The 18412-nt window shown below is 42.9% G+C and overlaps 2 protein-coding genes across 2 annotated transcripts; both read left to right on the forward strand.

Annotated features, from left to right (window-relative positions):
* The first annotated feature begins 5403 nt into the window (after positions 1-5403).
* Positions 5404-9182, forward strand: LOC124134131 (adenosine receptor A3-like). The gene is made up of 2 exons (XM_046498812.2): positions 5404-5938; positions 8941-9182. Exons 1-2 carry the CDS (start codon positions 5404-5406, stop codon positions 9180-9182), a joined length of 777 nt encoding a protein of 258 aa, XP_046354768.2.
* A 4830-nt stretch (positions 9183-14012) lies between these two features.
* On the forward strand, positions 14013-17144 carry LOC124134130 (adenosine receptor A3-like). The gene is made up of 2 exons (XM_048380937.1): positions 14013-14547; positions 16933-17144. The coding sequence occupies exons 1-2, from the start codon at positions 14013-14015 to the stop codon at positions 17142-17144; spliced, it is 747 nt and encodes a 248-aa protein (XP_048236894.1).
* Positions 17145-18412: the final 1268 nt, after the last annotated feature.

Consider the following 18412-nt stretch of genomic DNA (forward strand, 5'->3'; position numbering starts at 1 on the left):
GTTAGAGTAGCTTCCCTTTGACAAAGGGCAGTTACTCTAGCGGACAGACCGACGGATTGCCGCGAAAGGCAAGTAAAAATAATTGTTGTTTTGCGTATATGTTGCTTCGCCACTGTATAAGAAACAGGTTTCAGTTGGAACAATATTGGCTACTGTCACTGTCCGACTGACACATCACTTGCCCTGTGACGTAATATATATTAATGCGCGCATTCCAGGAAAACTCGCAATGTTTCGGTAATGTTTGTGAGAGAGGGAAAGCGATTTTCAAGCACAGAATTAAAGAATGGCATTATATGATAAAGATGTTATAATGCTTGTGTGTTTGGGGATGGTAAATATCCTGCATTAGGAATAAACATTTTATTTAGCGAACCTTGGCGAGCTAAATACATAGTGTTTATTCCTAAAACAGGATATTTACCATCCCCAAACACACTCGCGTGATAACCTCTATAGCCACGACAATGTTGTGACACGTTGTTGTCTCAGACAGTCGACTGAATAGTCACCCAGGAACTCAAAGTTCTGACCTATGCGCTGGACAAATGGTATGACAACTTGTAACATCTGGTCAACATATAATGTTGACCGGTCATGTCTCCCAGCTGAGACCATGATGCTTCCACAACCATACGTATTGTGCTCTTTGACTGATGCCAACACTACCTCTCTCCACGAACGTCTCCAAACACATTGTCTACCGTCTGTAAAGCGTAATCGTAACTTCGATTCATCAAAAAAACATGGTATATCTCCAATGTCGCTTATGACGAGCCCCAAAACTGCAGTGCCCATTGTTGTCAGAGGCGCCTGTGTGCCGCAGTGAGACGCATTTCTCTGGAAGGACGTCTCACAGTTATCAACCTGCCGTTGACGTCGACAGTCGGATTCCTGTGACAGCCCTGAAGTTGTCCCCTAGTTCTGGCGCAGGAATGAATCTGTTCCTCGCCGCAATGGTGCGTACATATCGATCCTGAATAATGTCACATTTACGTTCTCTAACAAATTACAGACAAACGAAAGAAGGTCTAAAAACAGACTCTGTGGATACATATGACTGATATACCATGAACCACACAACTAGTCTCAGGAAAGCTTTTAAACAGGTCAATTTGAAATTCAGATGCAATTTTAAAATGATTTCGAAAACACACTCAGTTCACAGCATCCCAGCTAGAAAAGATAAAGAATTGACATCGTTAATTTCGGGTTGTGGTGACATTTCTGACAAGGGAGATCAATTCTCCTTGTTTACCCTTGTGCAAAGTTGTCATCCACTGTATCAAAGTCAGTGTCAGGATCTCTGTGGAAGCAGTGCTAATGCACTATGCCGCTCGGTCACCATTGTTGACCTGAGATAAGTTTTGACACGTCTCATTGCACTGAATGAACGCTCAGCAGTAGGAAAGGCTACTGACATGGTGGCAACATGAACATCTGGATCAAGATTTATGGCAAAGTCCAATGTTGCTGAGAAGCATGCATATAATGATGGCTTCTCGTGTGCAGGGAGGTACATCGTCTGATTACAACAGATTGTAACTCAAGTGTATTTTGTTGTATTTCCAATGAACCGCGTGCGTATTCTCCTACCTAAACTAGCAGGCCAGAGAAACGCCACTAAATAAATAATGGTCGTCAGTTTTCAGCAATTTCGAAACGGCATGAAAACAGTTGGGAACACATAGCTGGAATGCAACTTACCTATTCCCTGTGAACATGTGCACGTGCTTCACGTGATTTGCTAGAAAAGTGAATTTTATCACTAAAAATGCAAAATGTGCACAAAATTACCCGTATGAAATTCTGGCATAAACATGAGCAGGGTTTACTCTCTCATCACATGAAACCGTTTAAAACAACGAACGTGCCTCGACTAACCAATGGGCAAATGTGACGTCATCATCTGCAAACAGCCTTGTACATCCAGTCAGGAGAAGGACCGTTGCTCGACGACTCCGCCTGTGTGGTCTCCGTGCCTATCGACCTTTCGAGGCCATGACGTTAACGTTTCTACACCGACGTCACAGACTGAGATGGGCCAGGACTGTACAACAGTGGCAGCAGAGAAATTGGCGAAGAGTGCTCTTCAGCGACGAGAGTAGGTGCCAACTCTTCAAGTCTGATGGGCGGGTTCGAATCCACCGCCGACGTGGTGAACGGACGGCACGTTGTTGCGTCCAAGAAGTGGAGCATTATGGAGGTGGTAGTGTCATGATCTGGGGTCATCATCGACGGAAATCTTATTGCACGTCGTTGCATTGATGAGGTTTTGCGGCCTGTGGTTTTGCCTTTCCTGCAACGACACCCATGGACGCTGTTTCAGCAGGACAACGCCACCCCTCACACAGCTCGAGTCACTAGCGACTTTCTGAACGCCAAAAACGTGGCCGTATTACAGTGGCCAGCCAGATCACCGGAACTGTCACCCCTACTGTTCGGGCTGCAATCGTTGTTTGAGGGGGTCACATCCGATACTGAGCCATGTGTGTAGCACGGGACTTTAAAAGAGATCGACGTCGATTCTGCGGGTGTGATCGAATATTGGACAGTGCACCCAGCATGATAAACGTGTCTGCAGAACTTTAAGTACATGGTTTTTCATCTTGTCATTTTCAAATACCGTTTTTGAATATACTTTTTTCAACATTTAACATCAACTGTTACTCAATTTTGCGTCTGTTTTGTTTTAGACCAGAAAATTGTTTGGTGACGTTTCTTTTAGTTTCGTTTATCTGTCGCATTATGGAGTAAACTAGGCGCGAAATACTGTGCTTCAAACAGCCATTGGGACATATGATCAAGCAAGGGTCGGTACGATTTCTTTTCTAGTACATTTCTGAGGTGGATCTAGGAGCATTGTCACGCACTATGTGACGTTCCACACACCTTGGCATCGTAGGATTAATGTCATATCTATTTGATAAATCTGAGGCTCTTTGAACCGCTGGTCCTTTGCAGTGTCATCAGCACGGATTTATAAACTTACTGACGACAACTGATGCCCCACTTGAGGCTCTCATGAAATCAATGGTTGATTCCTTTAGTATTGTTTGTCCTTGTTCATCGGTTGAAACATACAGAAATGGAAATTGTTCTTTAGTTGATGAGTAGAGTTGCTTCGTCGGCAATTAGAGGAAATCGTTTCTGTGAATAACAATAATCAACTAACTGCTTTCTGATTCGCGATGATCTTAGGTGATAGAAACTCGTTACCAGCTGAACTGCAAATGACTTTTCAATAACTCATCATGTTTGCACGACAATGCAAGAGTGATACAAATTGCTTTTCTCCTCAGCATGGCCCCTAAGTGCAAGTTTTTATCTCTCACACAATACAAGTATCCCAAAAAGATGTTGACATGCCTCTTGATCAGTGTTCTGATATTTGCCCGACCATGAACAGAAGCTGTTATAAGTGCATCGTTTTGGGCTGTCATTTGCGAAAACCGCTCTTGGTAAATATATGAGTCATCTCTCGAGGTGTGTTGGAATACATGTTCGTTTCTCATTTCTGATGTTTTAGATATTTAAGTGATTTTCCCTTACATCCGTTGCTTCTATATTTCTCAGAAGTGTGGAACGAGTTTGTTCAGACTTCAGGTTACTTAATGTGTTAGAGTATTTTTGCAAGCCTATACAAGCCCCGCTGTTGAGAACTTTCTCTAAGGTACAGATGTCATGTAGACAGTTCATCCTGCCTACAGTGGCATTCCGCCTACAGTTCATACTGCCTACAGTGGCACTCATTCCGCCTACAGTTCATACAGCCTACAGTGGCACTCATTCCGCCTACAGTTCATCCTGCCTACAGTGGCATTCCGCCTACAGTTCATACTGCCTACAGTGGCACTCATTCCGCCTACAGTTCATACAGCCTACAGTGGCACTCATTCCGCCTATTCTGCCAACTCTTAAAAATAGCAGACAAAACCTCTATGACCAATCATAAGTATACACTTCATTTATGTCAGTATCTTTCATTTGTATGACATTGATCATATTCATGTTTGTTTGTTTACACCCAGCAATTTTCCAGCTATATGACGGCGGTCTGAAAATAATACAGTCTGGAGTAGAATGTCCAGTGATTAATATTATGAGCATCGATCGACGCAACTGCATCAACCAAGGATGAGAGTTGACCACATGCTCCCTTTAGGATTAGACACTAGACACTAGACACTAGACAGTTGTTTAGATGGAGACGTGATATTAATCTAGATGTCAAGACGGAGATCAATATGTCCTAAGGAAAATCCTCACAGTATTTCATTTAGTTGTAAGCCTATTTTACCATGGCACTTGTGTGATACTTATACACCACAATGCATTGTTCACATTTAACACGCCCGTATGCATCCTTTAGGTAATGCTCATCCATATCTATTCGCATGGCAATGTTCCTTCTGCCAGAATATTGAGTGAGTGATATTTTAGCAATATTCCAGCACTATCATGGCAGGGGGCACCACAAATGGGCTTCATACATTGCACCCATGTCGAGAATCGAACCCAGGTCTTCGGCGTGACGAGCGAACGCTTTCAGTACTAGGCTACCGCGGTGGGTTTAACGCCGCTTTTAACAGTATTCCAGTTATATCACGGCGTGTCAGCTTAATGTGGGAGGAAAGCCCGAAGTGATGCAGGTCTCAAACATTTACCACTCAGGTGAAACCAACGAGCACGGGTGTGGTGCTGTCAAACCTAAAAACGTTATCGAGGCGAACCGGTATTTGAAAGCACAATCATATGTGTCTGTCGTTCCCAAGGGACGCAATTTTGCACAACGAATTGATGAGTGGGTCCCCAGTGCCCATGTGCTCCATGCAGTACACACATGAAGATGTGATACGACGTTCACGCGACGGACGTTCACAAATATGTGATGGAAATTTGTTTCACGCTGATCCATGCGCAGTGTGATCTGGTTTCAAGAATATCACTATCACAGGGTCTTGCACGCTGATAAAATGTCAATTGTGGTCAGGGGAGCATATATTTCTTTAATAACAGCTTATTGTTTCCGGCAATCAGTCGATTTTCAGGTATTGACATCCATGATAGGTTTCATTGATCACTGGTTCTTATGATCGAGTGTAATGAAACATAAGTATGTTCCTTAAGTGGTTTCCATGTGGGTGCATTCAGGAGAAAGCGTTAGGCTGTAGGGGATGCCTCACTGTCATGGCCAACAACTCTGTAGCAAGTACAGCGTTGGTTGTATTTACAAGTTTAAATGGATACGACGTAACCGCACCCGCGCTTGCAATAAATAGCGTTATCTTAGTGATTGGAATTTTTACCCTGGTTTCGAACGCCTTTGTCCTGGATACTTTGGTGAGGAGGACGTGTCTGGAGGCCACGGATTTGGTGATGTGTCACCTTGCCGTCACCGACATGTTGACAGGGGTCCTTGTCATTCACACAGTCGCGTACAACTTGATCAACTTCCAGAACGTTACAGAATGTCTGGTTCGTCTTGGCGCCGTCTTCACTTTCGTGTGTTGCTCTACGTGTCATCTTGCCCTCCTGACATTGGACAGGTTCGTGCAGATTGTCTACCCTTACCGCTACCAGGATGTCATCACCAGGAAGTCCGTGTCCATCATGTCGGCTGCTATCTGGGTCTTCTCCGTCAACGTCGGCCTCATCCCAGCCTATGGCTGGAGGGATACACCAGGGCCATCAGAACCGGCATGTTCTCTACTGGGAGTCCTAACGGCAGGATACATACAGATGGGACTGTTTTTCACCTTCGTTCCACTTGTTGTGATTTGTGTCCTGTACATGAAGATATTTCTGGTTGCTCGGAGACATTCCCGCGCGATCGCCGCTACTGACGTGACAGGGAACAGGAACTCTGGAAGCATGAAGTTCACCAAAACAGTGGTCCTCCTTGTCGGAGCTTACATCATCTCGTTTTCACCTCTGGGTAAGCCAAGCGGTTTTCGATCAGGTTAACAGCTGCACTAATTTATTTTTCTTTAAATGGATCAACCCTGAGAATAAGAGTTAGTTCAGCGAAAGTTAGTTTGTTTCAATTATTTGACTTACATCGTATGTTCTGTTTACATCAAGATATCATTGCATTAAACAGGAACTTGGATCAATATGGAAAATCTCGCCACGCATAGGTTTCACAGTTGATAGTGCTGTGCTATGTTTGCTCATTCATGTGGGTAGGCAATCCTGGGAAGGAAGATGTCAGAGACCCATTATTACATGTTCCTGGACGTGCCCGGAAATGCTTCGAAACAATTCTTGGAAAGGACCAGACATATTTGGCTTCACCTTTATATGAAATCAATTAATTCCTCATTACATATAAGTTATCTTCCACAATATACGAAACTCAACAAGTTCCCCGCCATTCCACCATTACTTTTATAGGGAGGGGAAATTCACGATTGGAAAATCGAAATCCATCTTACCGACCAGCTTGGTAGAGAGGCGGCCATCATTTTTAATTTCTTTGCACAGATCCAGATTAGACATTGAATATGGTCTTGTTTGTTTCTTCGATTTCCGATTCGGTGGGCATATTCTATGTCGCTAATATAAAACGGCTATAATCAAAACTCACCTTACAAATGAAAGAAATGTCAGACACCGCCACTAAGCTGCTCATCTGGCAACGTGATAAAAATACACTCTTCAAAAAAAAGAAACGCATAGTTAAAAAATAAGGATATTATTTAAGCGGATGTAAAAGTATCTGTAAAGAATATGCGTGAACACAATCAAATGAAATTAGACACAGTGATCGACAAAAGCATTGTCGTCATTGTCAGCATTAATTCAGTTCGGTCATTGCACATGTGTAGCCACAAGGGGGCGTCATGATCAGTACCTGGTCACACCACCTCTTGCAGCCGTCACTGCTCGACACCTCCTTGGCACAGATTGCACAAGTCGTCGGATGTTTTCGTGGCAAATTCTTCGCCATTCCTCCTGTAAGTCGTTGGCGAGTTGTGCCAGTGTGTTGGGACGCTGTGACGTTGACGGACGCGTCGATCAAGTTCGTCCCACAAATGTTCAATTGGGTTGAGATCAGGCGATTTGGACGGCCATGGAAGGACATTGATGTTCTCATTAACTAGGAAATTAACTGTTGCACGTGCTGTGTGGGGCCGAGCGTTGTCATGTTGGAACAGCTCCCTCTGGCGGTCCAAATTTGGGAGGAGGTGAGGACGCAGAATTTGGTCTATGTATCGCTTTGCTTTAGGATTGCCCTGGACAACAACTAACTGTGATCTACCCGTGTAGGATATGGCTCCCCACACCATGACACTCCCTCCACCAAATCTGTCCACCTGTCGACGTCGGTATACACGTTGTCTTCCATCCCGTCGTTGAAGAAGAAAACGTGACTTATCGCTGAACCAAACGCGTCGCCAGTCGTTGACGGTGTAGACGTCGCAAACAAGGTCCACATTTTGGTCGTCACGCTCGAATTCCCACTTCCCTCAGACGGTTTCTGATGGTTTGGTCGGAAATTCTTCGCATACCAGGCACTTGTCCTGCAGTGTCCGTTGCTGTAGCAAATCAATTCCGAAGGTGATGCAACCGGATGTACCGATCCTGAACAGGGGTGGTCACTCTTGGTCTTCCAATTCTGGGATGATCTTCAGTCGAACTAGTGCAGGTATATCGATCCCATAGTCGAGATATGGTGCTTTGGTGAACGTTGAAGTGTCTTGCAACTGCAGACTGGGACTCCCTTGCTTCCAAACGTCAGATGGCGATATTTCGGTCAGCTACAGATAATTTTGGCATTTTTCGATCTCCGTTCACGTCAGAAAATTCGTAATGAACTGATGAATTTTGTACGGTCTTTTATATACAGTGTCTCTACTCTTGTTTCAAACACTTTGCACTTGCATTGTGCTGAAAACTTTTTCTGAAAGCAATTTCCGTGCATCCTTTGCATTTTTGCTGATAAACGTTTACAAAAAACATTTTGAGACGTGTTTGCGCGCAATGCACAACAAACATGACATGATTAACGGAATCAAAAATAAGAATTGTGTTTATGACGATTGCTGAAAAAAAATCTAACTGGAATTCTCAAAACACCTATGCGTTTCTTTTTTTGAAGAGTGTAGTTGGACTGGTGTCATGGGAATTAAAGGGGGGTCTTTCTGCACGATCTAGAGACAAATTTCAGTCTTGGTCAAAACGTAATAAATGCCATCAGAACAGTTGTGACATTGTATTTTTATTTAAATGTGTTTTTGTTTGTTTGTTTTTCACGCCACACTCAGCAATATTCCTGTTATATGACGACGGCCTGTACATAATCAATTCTGGACTAGCCAATCCAGTGCTTGACATTGTGAACACCGATCCACGTCGTAGGGGTACAATTACACGCTATAAGCCTGGTCACCGAGCCTGACCATCCTATCCGTTCAGTCGCTTCTTACGCCCAGCGTATCTTGTTAGGGATCTGTTACAACCAAGAATCCCCGTGGAGACAGACAAACAAACCATGAAAACACAGCGTGGATTGAACGACTTGAATCAAACTACCTGGGACCGCCACGTTGTTCGAGGCTTTGTCCCCTTTAACATAAGTATGACAAGCGTGCGCAAGGATTTCAGATGTGTTAATCAAAACTTGTTTACTTTGCGTTCGGGCGAGTCCACTGATTGAGACTGATAACACGAACGTTCAGAAAACAGAAATTGTTAATCACAGTATCGTAACGTCTATTTCAGCCGTACTAAGACTGGTGTTCACGTCTGGCGGATTTCCCTGGTCCCTTCTTTTGGGGGGCCAGGGGCCACACGCAGCAGGGGGTCCCCGGCAGACATCTATATATGAATATGTTGGGTTACACAGTAAATGTTCCTGTGTTCGGATATTGGTACCTTGTTCGTTTGACCAAAGTGCTCTCGGCTGCCGGTCTAATAGAATTGTGTCTATTTCAGCTCTAATAACATGGGTGTACACGTTTGGCGGATTTCACGAAATGTCAGCAGCCGCAGTTGGGGACTACATCGTATACGCCAGCGTCCTGACTTTCGCCAACTCCCTGATCAACCCCATCATCTACGCTTTCAAGCTGCAGCCAGTCAGGAGGAGACTACTCCGCTTCCTTGGCAAGGGCGACAACTCTTCCAATTCAACCACTAATGGAGCCGTGCAGACAATTGTCACCCATATAGATTAACGGGAAAGGAAACAAGACAACCTTTTAAGCGATGAATCAAAACGGCGGCAACTCTTTTTTCGTAAAATTATATTTACAATAGATAATAAACACAGGCATGGTCAAATCAATACTTACCGAATTCATAAACTCCCTTTGAACCCTGTGGAATACGCGCGGTGGACTATTCAGTTTTGTGTTCTCTCTTTCATTATTGAGAAACAAATTCTATCACATTTTATGACTTAAAGGGGAAGTGTACACGCAAAAATCACTTTCTATCTTTTTCTAAACAAAACGCAATTTTAGAATTAATTAGTATCTGTCTTTGAAAATATACATTCATTTTTTTCACAGTGAAAGTAGGAAACTCACAATAGTGTGAAAATGATATGCCGTTATGAGGCCTTCGTTTTTCGAGCTAAACAGGCCTGAGTTATCCCCCTTAGATTATGACGTAATTTGTGCCATTTCAACTGGGTCCCTGTCTATTCTCAATGCAAAAGATATCAAGTACCAGTTTGCGGTAAAACAACATGGCCTACGACACATTCCGGCGCAGTGGTGACTCAGCATAACACTATGCTGGCTGGCATCTGAGACGCTAGAATCACACACCTGTACCTACACCACGTGAAGCGGCTCTAACAAAGCATGATGACGTCATAATGTTTATCAATTGGCACCAATGACGTCATATTGCAAGGGGCATAAGCCATGGTGTTTTTGTTGTGGAAATAGAACACTTGGTAAATGTGAAAAATATAAATCGTTTTAATGCGAAAAATATGTTAATTAATTGTGATATTTTTATATTTTTGTCTATGACACTTCTAGGTTAACACTTTTAATGTGGAAAAAGTACAAGAAAAATAGGTTAATTTCCGTGTGAACTTGCCCTTTAAGTTGTGAAGTTGAAAATACAACTGAACAAGTAACAACATAATAGGAATATCGACACACTTGTACCGAAAATGATTTGTCGCAGACAATTGTAGACAAAATTAGAAATGCATGATTTTCCTATACAATTACCCATCAGGGGCGGGCCATTTGATATTTAGGGTGGTGTGGGGGGGACCATTTTTTACAACACTATGTGTTACAAAACCCAGTCAACTTGACAAGTTTGTACTCACATCTACATTACCCAGATCAGTGGAACTTGGGTTTGAAGTGAAACCTTTGCTGCACTTGCAGCATGCAAGCCTACAAAGATATGGATATAGAAGGAACGATGTACTGTTCATTGACACCCAAACCATTTGGACAGTGACAAATAACATGCTGAGATTGATGGTACTGAAAGAACAAACCAATGGTATGATACATCAAGAAGCAACACATGAGTCATAACAATACCCTGAACGTCGTGGAGGGTTTTTTTCCGCAAAAGCATTTTTAAAATATTGAAAGCCCAATTACACAGTAAAATGCATTCTCCAATCACAAAGATCATTTTTTGCCTCAGATTGGTCAGAATTAGGACACACTCACTTACATCTTCACAACATAGAAACAGGTGGCACCAGACCTATTATAGTATGGCATGGTATGTGTGTGGGGAGGAGGGGGGGGGGGGGGGGTGAGTGTGTAATGTATGTATATATACTACCGACACTACCGAGAGAAGTGATGACATGGTAGTGAAGGCGCATTTTGAAATGATGAACGATAATGACGATAAATGTAAAATTAATTTCTGGCGAGTAGGTCATCATGCACGTCACCGTGAGGGCATACTGTTGATTAACTTGCGTACTGTTGCATTAGTATTGGCCGCCGCCATTCTGCCTGTAGAGCTACCCAAAGCTTGGTCACGTTGGTGGATGCTGGGTTTCTGACGTACACTCTCTGCCCCAGAACATGCCCCAGGTGTTCTTTTGGGGAACATGTCTGAGACTTTCCGTGTGCCGTCTCGTCAGAGATAATCGGTGACGACCTGGGTCCGATGTGGTCTGGCATTGTCATCTTGCAGTTTAAAATTTCAGTCGATGATTCTAGTAAATGGAAAAAACGCAGGACGCAAAACATATCACTGGCAAGTTAAATGTCCATTCACAGTAACCAGTGCACCTGTCATGTCTGATACCGCTCCACACCATGACACTACCGCCTACATACCGATCATGGTCAAGAATTGTTGCCTTGGCATAAAGCTCGCCGCTACGTCGTCAACACATTTTCTGCCATCTGTGAATCGGAGGCAAACCTCGATTCATCTGTAAACATGGTGGAACCCCATTGGCGCACATCCCGGCCTTGGTGTTGCCTAGCCCACCCCAATCTTTGCTGCCTATAGTAAGCTGTTAGGGTCACACCCTTCACAGGACGCTTTGCTCTCAGGCGGGATGCGTAGACACGTTTTTTAACGGTAGTTGTTGAAATTCGCCTTATGGTACGGAATTGATAACGGGAGCAGATTTGAATCTGTGCAATTAATGTAAAGAGACGATCTTGTCGGGTTCTTTTAGGCCTGCCAAGCCCAGGTCTCGATGCAACCCCATCCGTTTGCCGGTACTTGTACTACAGTCTAGAAATGACACTTTTTGATTTGCCAAAAAATCGGGCAATTTGGAATATTGATCTTGAAAACAACTTAAATTTGTTTTTAATAAATTTTCACCTCAGCTTCGTTCAAGAATATTGAGTATATTCATGACTACATGATTTTACTAAATTGTATGTATATAGAGATATCTGAATTTGACTTTGTTACATCGCAAGAGGGGCACGACCTAGGTACACTTTCAACATCGCCTCTCCAGCCAGAACAAGATTGGGTGATTCTATCAAAGTGAGTGAGTATCGTTTTACGCCGCTTTTAGCAATATTCCAGGATTTATCAAGGAGGGGGGACATCGGAAAATGGGCTTCACACATTGACTCATGTGGGAATCGTACCTGGGTCTTCGTCGTGACGAGCCAACGCTTTAACCACTACCCCACCGCCCCTTGATTCTATCAAAAGTGGCTACATTGATACATGTTTTCATCACACACTATTTGTATTTGTTTTGTCTATTAAAGCCCATGAAATACAATGAAAGTCTTACATTTATTTATTATAAGTCTTATATTCTCATGAAGTGTCTGACAAGCGGGATATGATCGGGACTAATCCATTTTACCATTTGGGTAACCGTGACATTTGAGGTATCTGACAAATGGGGCGAGACCTGGTCCTTAAATGAACGCCAGGTTCTAGGTCATGTGGCCGACCTCTCGTGCAATGGAAAAACCGTATGTCGCGTAAACTTCACATTAAAAAAAATAATGAAATGAATGAAAATATGCAAAAAGATTGTTGAAGTCATTCTCTAAAGTGAATGCCACGATGGTTTTACGTTATATTCTTTACCTACATCCAAATAAAAGCGACAAACCCTTCCCGAGATCATAAGAAATCTCTGCTAAGAAGTAAAATCCGCTGTACGATTCCGACTGTATCAAGAGCATGTGTTAATAAATCATTGTCAAATACGCATGACACTAAGGACGGAATATATGGAACAGAAAAGGTTTAATTCTCATTCATATCATCTTCCCGAGGCAAGCTTGTCCACTAGCCAGTATCAAAGCCTAGTTTCTACCCTTGCCACATCAAGGCCGCGGTTTCATCCCTGGTACAAGAACATAGGCAATCGTTGGGGAGTTAAAAGATGAAAAAGACGTGTCAACAAAGGCAGGCAGCGGTAAATCACTTTCATACGAAGGTGCATCAGTCGTGGGTGTTGATTTTGTTACATGTTCTCTGATTGGACTGTCGATATAAGTCCAATCATAGCACAGGAAAAAAAGGCTAGTGGACGCTCTTGCCTCGGGAAGATGCATTCATACGTACATTCCTGTCAATTCCCATAACGATTCTAATGGTTTTTACTTATTTAAAGAGCCAGTGGGCTGAAGGGGATCCCTTGTCGTTCTTTGTTTTGTCAATAATTTGACGAAGGTTTTCAGTGGAAACTTGAAAAACTTCTTCTGCACCGAATGCATGAACAACATGTGCATGAACAACAGATTGTTTTTCTTGTCGGAACCTGAAAGCATGAACCCTACACATCACCAGCCTCCCTTTCTGATGTGATCTTAAAATGTCTGTTGATATTGTAACCATGTAAATGTCGGGATCAATAGAGATAGAGAATACGAAGAATGATTCTTCAAAAGTGCAACTGCGTGTAAACGGTCAGTATATTGACTATTAATATTGATTTACTGCTCGTGTGAAAGTTATACCTGGGGAAATGTTTATGGGCAAATATCACAACATTGGTGTAGCGAAAATGACCCTATACCTTCATTCCTGGAGAGCACCCTGTATTCAAAGCATGGTAAAAATAATTGGCTTTAGTACTTCAACGCAGCGTGTGGATGCTAAGGACTCATGTGACAACATCGCACGACATGTTGTCAACATATAACTAGCTTAATGATGGTTGACCTATATTCAGTAAATGATTAGATCTATGGAGACTTTGTTGTTAGCATTATATCATAAACATTCAATACAGGTCTCATTGATTCAAAATTTCTAATTATTGATTTTTAAATTCCATGTAAGTTTCAATATTGCAACACACTGGAGACAGAGCTCCAATTCGTTGAGTTACGTGCAGAAGAACACGTCCCACTGTCATGGCCGACAACTCTGAAGAACGTACAGCGTTGGTTGTATTTACAAGTTTAAATGGATACGACGTAACCGCACCCGCGCTTGCAATAAATAGCGTTATCTTAGTGATTGGAATTCTTACCCTGGTTTCGAACGCCTTTGTCCTGGATACTTTGGTGAGGAGGACGTGTCTGGAGGCCACGGATTTGGTGATGTGTCACCTTGCCGTCACCGACATGTTGACAGGGGTCCTTGTCATTCACACAGTCGCGTACAACTTGATCAACTTCCAGAACGTTACAGAATGTCTGGTTCGTCTTGGCGCCGTCTTCACTTTCGTGTGTTGCTCTACGTGTCATCTTGCCCTCCTGACATTGGACAGGTTCGTGCAGATTGTGTACCCTTACCGCTACCAGGATGTCATCACCAGGAAGTCCGTGTCCATCATGTCGGCTGCTATCTGGGTCTTCTCCGTCAACGTCGGCCTCATCCCAGCCTATGGCTGGAGGGATACACCGGGGCCATCAGAACCGGCATGTTCTCTACTGGGAGTCCTGACGGCAGGATACATACAGATGGGACTGTTTTTCACCTTCGTTCCACTTGTTGTGATTTGTGTCCTATACATGAAGATATTTCTGGTTGCTCGGAGACATTCCCGCGCGATCGCCGCTACTGACGTGACAGGGAACAGGAACTCTGGAAGCATGAAGTTCACCAAAACAGTGGTCCTCCTAGTCGGAGCTTACATCATCTCGTTTTCACCTCTGGGTAAGACAAGCGGTTTTCAATGAAAATCACAGCCGCATAATCAAGATTTCCTTTCTTAACAAAGATAAACCCACATGGTAAGATTAAGCCCAGTTGAAGTTTGTTTATGGTTTTTTTACCTAAATAGTATATTATGTCTACATCAAGATATTTTTAAAAACTATCTCGCCTCGCAAAGGTGCAATGTGTGATGTGCAATATTCACTCTTTCATGTAGGTAAGCAGTTCTAGAAAGGAGGTGTTAGTGACCCAGCACAACTGAAAATATATTTAGAAAACTGAAAATATTCGGCTTCACTCCGGGATTAATTTACATCCAGCGAAAAGCATCCTTTAAAACAAAAGCTTTGGTGATATTCCTTTAACAGTAAACTACGATTATAACGAACTCAATGGGACTACTCATTTTAGTTCGTTATAACCGTAGTTCGTTAAAAGCATATTTACAGCATAACTACAGCAAATTGTAGGGACAAAAAAAGTAAGTTCGTTATATCCATCAGTTTGTTATGAGCATGTTCGTTATAACCTTAGTTTACCGTATAAACAAATGAAATCATTTCCTATGTCGACAATAAAGCTCTTATAACGAACGGCCAAAGGCAATTTCCTTATTTTCCTGCTAAATTCGCTGGAGAATTTATCTGAAAATGTCAAACAACACTACTAAAGGAATCGGTAACAGCTGCCATGTGCACAAAGCGAAAATAGTGCATCGAATTGTGTCATAGGAGTTAAAGGGGCACTGTGCTCCACCGTCTGCAGCCTTGATGTATTTCATGCCAAGAGAAACTGTAACATTATATCATTAACTGCCAAACGGTAACATTGTATCTCTGTCACAATGGGATCATCATTAACTGTTAAACGGTAACATTGCATCAGTGTCAATGGGATCACCATTAACTGTTAAACGGTAACATTGCATCAGTGTCAATGGGATCCCCATTAACTGCCAAACGGTAACATTGTACCGATTCCACTGGGTTCATCATTAACTGCCAAACTGTAACATTGTAGCTGTGTCACTAAGGCATCACCATTAACTGCTAAACGGTAACATTGTACCGATTCCACTGGGTTCATCATTAACTGCCAAACTGTAACACTGTCGCTGTGTCACTAAGGGGTCATCATTAACTGTTAAACGGTAACATTGCATCGGTGTCAATTGGATCATCATTAACTGTTAAACGGTAACATTGGTGTCAATGGAGTCATCATTAACTAATAAACTGTAACATTGTTTTGGTATAAATGAGGTCATCATCAACACGTAAACTGTAACATTGTGCTAGTGCCAGTTAGGGGTCATCATTAACACGTAAACTGTAACATTGTGCTAGTGCCAATGGGGTCATCATTAACACGTAAACTGTAACATTGTGCTTGTGCCAATAGGGTCATCATCAACACGTAAACTGTAACATTGTGCTAGTGCCAATGGGGTCATCATTAACACGTAAACTGTAACATTGTGCTAGTGCCAATGGGGTCATCATTAACATGTAAACTGTAACATTGTGCTAGTGCCAATGGGGTCATCATCAACACGTACACTGTAACATTGTGCTAGTGTCAATGGGGCCATCATCAACACGTACACTGTAATATTGTGCTAGTGCCAATGGGGTCATCATCAACACGTAAACCGTAACATTGTATCTGTGCCAATGGGGTCATCATCAACACGTAAACTGTAAAATTGTGCTAGTGCCAATTGGGTCATCATTAACACGTAAACTGTAACATTGTGCTAGTGCCAGTTAGGGGTCATCATTAACACGTAAACTGTAACATTGTGCTAGTGCCAATGGGGTCATCATTAACACGTAAACTGTAACATTGTGCTAGTGCCAATGGGGTCATCATCAACACGTACACTGTAACATTGTGCTAGTGCCAATGGGGTCATCATTAACACGTAAACTGTAACATTGTGCTAGTGTCAATGGGGTCATCATTAACACGTAAACTGTAACATTGTGCTTGTGCCAATGGGGTCATTATTAACACGTAAACTGTAACATTGTGCTAGTGCCAATGGGGTCATCATTAACACGTAAACTGTAACATTGTGTCAGTGCCAATGGGGTCATCATCAACACGTAAACTGTAACATTGTGTCAGTGCCAATGGGGTCACCATTAACAGCTGCTATTCAGACAAAGCAGGCAAACAAAGAAGTGCTTCCACGACTTCTAAGTCGATCCCTAGAACTGTCCTTGTCCCCCTAATGAGATTTCAAGTGTGTGAATTCGAACATCAAAATGGTAGTTTCTAACCCCATCCGCCATTGATTGCAAAGTTTGTTAAGGTTGGGTTCAGATGAGTCAACTGATTGAGATTGAAAACGCAACCATAGAATTGTGCTGTCTATTTCAGCTCTAATAACATGGGTGTACACGTTTGGCGGATTTCACGAAATGTCAGCATCCGCAGTTGGGGACTACATCGTTTACGGCAGCGTCCTGACGTTCGTCAACTCCCTGATCAACCCCATTATCTACGCCTTCAAGCTGCCGCCAATCAGGATGAGACTACTCCACTTCCTTGGCAAGGGCGACAACTCTTCAAATCCAACCACTGTTGGATAGACAGTTGCCATGTACTGAATGGAAGCACTGTATGTCCACGAACGACATCAAACATCGTCAGTATTTTCATGGTTTGTTCTATACACTATGTTCCTCCATTACACCTGAATACAATGTCTATTTGAATACATATAAAACGTCAATACCAGGGAATAACCAGTCTTGATTATTCGACGACACAGATTCCTTGGATGTAAAAAAATAATTTGATTAGCGGTGATAATTATGGCAAATGATCACTGAAAATCAATGATGACACAAGACCTACATTTTGCCTAAATGTCTTACCCCAATTTTTTACATACATGTTATCAATAAGGAAGTCCAGCATTTCACATTTTGTTTACTCAGTAAACTTCAGATGGCTTTGGCTTTTATTTTTTGACATATTGCACTTGACCTCTGAAGTTGGATAAACTGACGGCCGAAAGAAACGTCACCAACGATATTTCTAGAATAAAATATGACCAACACAATTTGAAGCAGCAATAACAATTGTATTGTAGAAATTCATCATTCAGAACAGTGAAATGCGAATTTACTAATTCAACAACAAAGACCTTGACCTCCAACAGGGACATTTCTTGACAAGGGGCCATTCGTCCAGTATTCGATCAATAACATTGGTTACAACTTTAAGGTGACGACGGCCCAGACCGTTCACTACGGGATATGACCTCCATGAGCGGCAATGCATCTTCGAATGCGGCGTCGAACTGAGTAGACAAGCGTCCTCACATCGACTGCAGGTATCCGATTCCATTCCTCACGGAGGGCAACGATCAACGCTTGTCTCGTGAAGGGAGGATGTTGACGTTTCCGAAGACGACGCCCCAGCTGGTCCCAGAGATGTTCTATGGGTGACAGATCTGGTGATCGAGCTGGCCACGGCAGGACAGTCACGTTGTTGGCGTTGAGGAAGTCTCTGGTAATACGGGCTTTAGGGGAAGTGGCGTTATCTTGTTGGAACACCGTCTGTTGTTGACGCTGGATGAAAGGAAGAACCACTGGCCGTAAGATATTGTCAATGTAGCGTTGTGCTGTCAGATTGCCTTCGATGATGACAAGTTCCGTCTTCTCGTCCCCGCAAATGCCGCCCCAGACCATCACACTTCCGCCCCCGTAAGGTTCCACCTCCTAGACACAACAAGGAGCCGTACGTTCACCACGTCGTCGATAAACTCGCGTCCGCCCATCAGGTTTGAAGAGTTGGAACCTGCTCTCGTCACTAAAACTTAATAGCACTCGCCGCCATTCCCTTTGTTGCC

The sequence above is a fragment of the Haliotis rufescens genome, unplaced genomic scaffold, assembly GCF_023055435.1.
Source record: "Haliotis rufescens isolate VD_foot unplaced genomic scaffold, xgHalRufe1.0.p SCAF_1, whole genome shotgun sequence".
Lineage (NCBI taxonomy): Eukaryota > Metazoa > Mollusca > Gastropoda > Lepetellida > Haliotidae > Haliotis > Haliotis rufescens.